Source organism: Brassica napus, chromosome C2 (genome assembly GCF_020379485.1).
Source record: "Brassica napus cultivar Da-Ae chromosome C2, Da-Ae, whole genome shotgun sequence".
NCBI classification, from domain to species: domain Eukaryota; kingdom Viridiplantae; phylum Streptophyta; class Magnoliopsida; order Brassicales; family Brassicaceae; genus Brassica; species Brassica napus.
In genome coordinates, this window is record NC_063445.1 from 18137257 (window position 1) to 18142673 (window position 5417).

The window sequence follows — 5417 nt, forward strand, 5'->3', positions numbered from 1 at the left end:
TTCACAAAAGGGGGAGGAAATGAAGTGATCATTAAATCAGTGATTACGGCATTACCAAATCATACAATGTCGTGCTACGTTTACCTAAGGCAACTGTGTGAAAAAAACTAACGAGTGCGGTATCACAATTTTGGTGGAGGTCGGGAGGGGAACCACAAGAGGCATGCATTGAAATCATGGGACAAAGTATGTTTAGATAAGGATGATGAAGGTGGTCTAGGGTTTAAGGACATCACTGATTCAACACATCGATGCTTGGTAAACAGTTATGGGTCTAATAGAGAAGCCAAAACACATTATTCTCGAGTTTTCAAAGGTCGGTATTACAGGAATGCTTCACCTCTGGAACCGATTCGTTCATATTCTCCGTCATATGGCTGGCGGAAGTATCGTCTCTGCTAGATCTCTGGTAAGCAAAGGACTAATCAAAAGGGTGGGATCAGGTTCTTCCATATCTGTATAGAATGATCCATGGCTCCCAACCACTCGCCCGAGAGACCAGCAAATAAAATCCAACACAATTTATACCCGGATCTTACAGTGGAGTCTCTCATTGCCTCTACCTCAGTACTTGGAACTCACAGGCAATTCGGTTATTGGTGGATCCACAGGATGCGAAACTTATAGAAAGTTTACCACTGAGCAGATTCAGAGGGTAGACAGAGATGGGTGTGGCACTTCACAAAAAAATGGGAAATACACGGTCAAATCGGGGGGTTATCAGGTAAAACGGATTTATCCAGATAGGAAGAGCGACCACCATGCTGATTGGCCCCACAGTGAATGTTCTGAAGGCGTCTGTTGGAAGATAAGGTGTCCACCAAAGTTAAAACATTTTCTATGGCAATTGGTGACAGGATGTATATCAGTAAGGAAGAATTTACAGGCAAGAGGGGGATTAAAGGGGATCTTGTTGTGCAAGATGTGGAGCCCATGAGGAATCAATAAACCATGTGTCTTTTTTTAAGTCCTCCGGCACTCCAGGTCTGGGCTCTCTCGAAGATACCTTCAAATCCAAATATTTTCCCAACAAGTTCTCTTCTTCACAAACATGGATCATCTATTTTGGAGAGTTTTTCCGCAGCTGGAAGATCATCAGTTTGCATGGATACTATGGTACATCTTGGAAAGCTAGAATAATAAAGTCTTCAGTAATTTGGATATGGATCCCATGGATACACTTAAATTAGCAGAAACAGAAACAGATCAACACTGTGGACTGAAGCACAAATATTGAATGAACAGAGGATAATACCACAACAAGTGGATACGACATTGCCGTCAATTCCAAGAAGATGGTTTTCACAGATGGTTCATGGAAAGAGGGGGATATTTTTTCAGGACAAGGTTGGCTCAGCACCTTAGAATGATTTGAGGATTGTTGGGGGCAAGGAATGTGAGGGCTAGTATCTCTCCCCTTCATGCGGAGATGGAAAGCGCTTCTTTGGGCAATGGAATGTATGAGGAATTTACGTCAGTTTCAGGTTACGTTTGCAACGGATTGTTCTCAATTGGTGAAGATGGTTTCGGAACCAGATGAATGGCCAGCTTTGCAAATTACTTGGAGGATGTCAAGACCCTAAAAGAGAGCTTCACCAGATCAGAGATCATCTATGTACCAAGGACGCAAAATACAATGGCGGATAGACTAGCACGCAGTGCTAGGAAGAAGCAACCGTCTTTTGTCGTTCAGATGGATGCAGATCACCCGTTTGGTTTACAGAGTCCGTATGAGTCTGTAATAGTTGACGACAAAAAAAAGAAAAAAAATATTGACACCAAATAACATTAGATTTATTTTTCTATACAGATTTTATAAAATAGACTTATTACGCGATAGATTATTTTTTTTTTGAAAATTAAATCTGCCAACGAAAATTGGTAAGGAACTTTGGTAATTTTTTGTTATAACTATGAATAGTGGCAGTTCGACCAAAGAATATTCGAATAATTTTTAAAAAATATGAGTCATTCTAGTAATAACACAATTAATTGTGTCATTTTAGTAAATTTTCCTTTAATTAGCCTAAAAAATACCAAATTTGAAATTAATGTAAATGAGGGTCCCTCTTATGTTTAACTTACTCTTTAAATGAATTGTTTTAACATCTTTTGGTATCTCCGACTTTTCATAATTTGTATTTATCCTCATCCCCCGCTGCTATCGAGAACATATCATAATTAGATCCTAGTAATATTTCAACTAGAACTTCAAAAATAAAAAAAATAAAAAAAAAAAGCAGGAATTTGGTAAGAAAAGAAAAAGTAGGCTAGAAGGAGAGAGAGAGAGAGAGAGAGAGAGAGAGAGAGCTAGCTAAGAGAGCTAGATCAGAGCGAGATAGATAGATATAGATAGAGATCGAGAGATAGAAGAGAGAGAGATCTAGAGAGCGCTATCTATCTCTATCTATCTAATCTCTCTCTCTCTATCTATCTATCTCTCTCTCTCTCTCTCTCTCTCTCTCTCATCACTTCCCTTGTGTATCCATAAATGGAAACATTGTTATACATTTTAATTTATATTCAATAGCACACACACCTCAAACGAGGGTCCTCTTATTGTTAACTTACTCTTTAAATGAATTGTTTTAACATCTTTTGGTATCTCAGAATTTTCATAATTTGTATTAATCCTCATCCCCGCTACTATCGAGCACAACATATCATTAATTAGATCCTAGTAATATTTCAACTAGAACTTCAAAAATAACAAAAATAAACACAACAAGCGGGCCATTTGGTAATAACACATGTCTGATCCATGGTGTTTAGACATTTCAAGATCCCCTACTTTCTCGATGACCAAACAAAATAAGAGAACAAGAAAATACCCAAAAAATAAAAGGAACATAACAAGAAAAGCATAGAAAATATGTTAAAGTTCAGAGTGAGTGATGATCTTGAAACCGCCGAAGAGAGTGATCCAAACCCTGCCGTGAAGCGTCACCATCGCGAGTTAGTGGCGGTTCAAGCGGGGGCGCACGGATGTTAAGGGAGCCACGGCTAGGGTAACCGGTCTGACCAATGGGTGCACCAACGCAAGTGTAGCTCGATTCCAGGGGACCATCGGACATGTAATTAACGGTTGTAGTGATAGGGAGATTAGAGTTTGGAGAGATGCTTCTGCTGCCTCGAAATGTTCGGCTTAAGTAGTAATCGTTGGTGTGGTTGTGAGAGTATTGGTTTGAAGAGTATGGATATGGTGGTTGAAGCGGTTGGGGAACCAATGTTGTTGAGGAGCTTTCGGCATATAGCATTGGAGATGAGTAAACCGACCGGTATATTGTTGGATCTGCGGTATGATATCTGCCAATAGTTCCAATTTTTATCACTTCATTCATATGATTGATCATTATAACAAGAAACTTTCGTAACTGTTATATTATTATTTGAAGTTTAAAGATAAATAAGCGTACCCGAATGGTGTAATTCCAGGTGGGGCTAAGGTATCGTTACGGTAGACCAATTGACGAGCTTGATTTAATGTCTCGGTCTCCCTCTCTTAAAGTTTATTCAACCAAAAGGACATTAAACTAAGTCTTAAATGCAATTAGCTACTATCTATTCGAACTAAGTTGTAGTTGGATGTGACATCAATCATTTATCAAAGACAAGATTTTGAAATATGGGTTTATTTGCACGAACTATAAAGTGTGAATATGAAATGTAGATTATATCAAAGTTAAGTAAACATGCCTTGTCGGTGGCGATTCATGTGGCCACCAAGAGCTTGGGATTTGCAGAACTTGAGTGAACAAAATCGACATTCGTACACCTTCCCGCTCTCATCTTCCTCTTCTTTACTTCCTTTCTTCTTTCTTTGACCTAATTATCAATATAAAAAAATCCCATACATTAACAACTTCCCCATCAAATTAGTGTCATTTGGAATCAAAACTTTACCATAAACACACAACAATACCAATACGATTATATAAGTATATATCCACTTTTTCCTTTTTAGTGATAGTTATCTCCATGCTACATATAACGAAAAAGCAATTAGGGTTTTGAATGGTAAGCATACCAGAGGAAGAACCTTCCTCCAGCGCTTGCTTATTGCTATCTTTAGTAAAATCATCTGGCAGATTGTTGAGGTCTAAGTAGTTCTCCTCATGCCTCCTGCCAAAAAATTCAATAAAGATAAGTACGAGTTTAAAGATTAGGAAATTGGAAGATACAATCAAGAAAGTGGTTTTGTGTCTTGTGGGACATATACATAGTGGGAAATAAGAGATTTGCGTGAGATAAGACTTCTCTCGAAGAGCTATAGTAGTTGACAGTATATATTGTAAAGGACTTTCAGTTGGAGAGGCTGCACCACAAAATGAAGATAAAAACGTAGAGAGTAATAAAAGTTAAAGAAAGAGAGGTTCGAAAGTTTTCTATCAGTTTATCTGCCACAAATCCTCCCAAATCTCTCTCTGCGTGTGGAAACTAAATGAACAAAGTGGGTCTCGTGACCTTAGAAAGATAGTGTTGTAACAATTGTGAGAAAAAGCAGATGCGGAAACAGATGAATTAAAGCGATGTAACTTCGACACAGATATTTAACGTGGTTCATCCCTAGGGCTACGTCCACGGGCAAAGAGAGATCTTATTATTGGAGGCGATATTGAGCTTATAAAGTGCAAGTTCAGGGTTACTTCGAATACAAGATATATATAGTAACATCTCGCATCTAAAACCCTAGACTAAACGGACTCATGGGCTTAAGCCCACGATCAGATGTAACATCCATAATAACTTGATGCAACGCTCTTGATGCAACCGAGTCAGTATGATGTACGTGATGTAACATCCATCGCCTAGATGTAACATCCAGATTCAAGGCATATCAACAATTCTCCACCTTGACTTGAATCCTCTCAATAACAGATGTACCAGATGCACCTTCAAGTGCCAGATGTACAAGATGCGCCATCAGCGCCAGATGTACAAGATGCACTTTCAAGTGCCATATGCGCCATTAACGCCAAATGTACCAGATGCGTTCTTCAACGCCAAATGTACCATCGCTCTCTTTGCCTCAGATGTCCCTTCGGACCAGATGTGTTGCTATGACGAACCAGACGCCCTTTAACGGCCAGATGCTCAATTAGAGCCAGACGTTCGTCATCAGCCGGATATCCCAACGGACTGGATGTCCCAACGGACCAGATGTCCCAACGGACCAGACGCCCCAACGGGCCAGATGTCCCAACAGACCAGATGTCCCAACGGACTAGACGCCCCAACGAGCCGGATGTCCCAACGGACCAGATATCCTTGCGGACCAAATGTCCTTGCAGACCAGATGCCCCAACGGGCCAGATGTCCTTGCGGACCAGATGTCCATGCGGACCAGATGCCCCAACGGGCCGTTCGCCCCAACGAGCCAGATGTCCTTGCGGACCAGAAGCCCTAACGGGCCAAAT

The 5417-nt window shown here is 40.2% G+C and overlaps 1 protein-coding gene across 1 annotated transcript; it reads right to left on the reverse strand.

Moving 5' to 3' along the window:
* Positions 1-2466: 2466 nt before the first annotated feature.
* Positions 2467-4386, reverse strand: LOC111202572 (zinc finger protein JAGGED-like). The gene is made up of 5 exons (XM_022695411.2): positions 4220-4386; positions 4028-4122; positions 3697-3825; positions 3417-3501; positions 2467-3306 (listed from the first exon to the last, which is right to left on the reverse strand). Coding segments are annotated over exons 1-5 (735 nt in total). The 5' UTR covers positions 4222-4386; the 3' UTR covers positions 2467-2882.
* Between the last annotated feature and the right edge of the window lie 1031 nt (positions 4387-5417).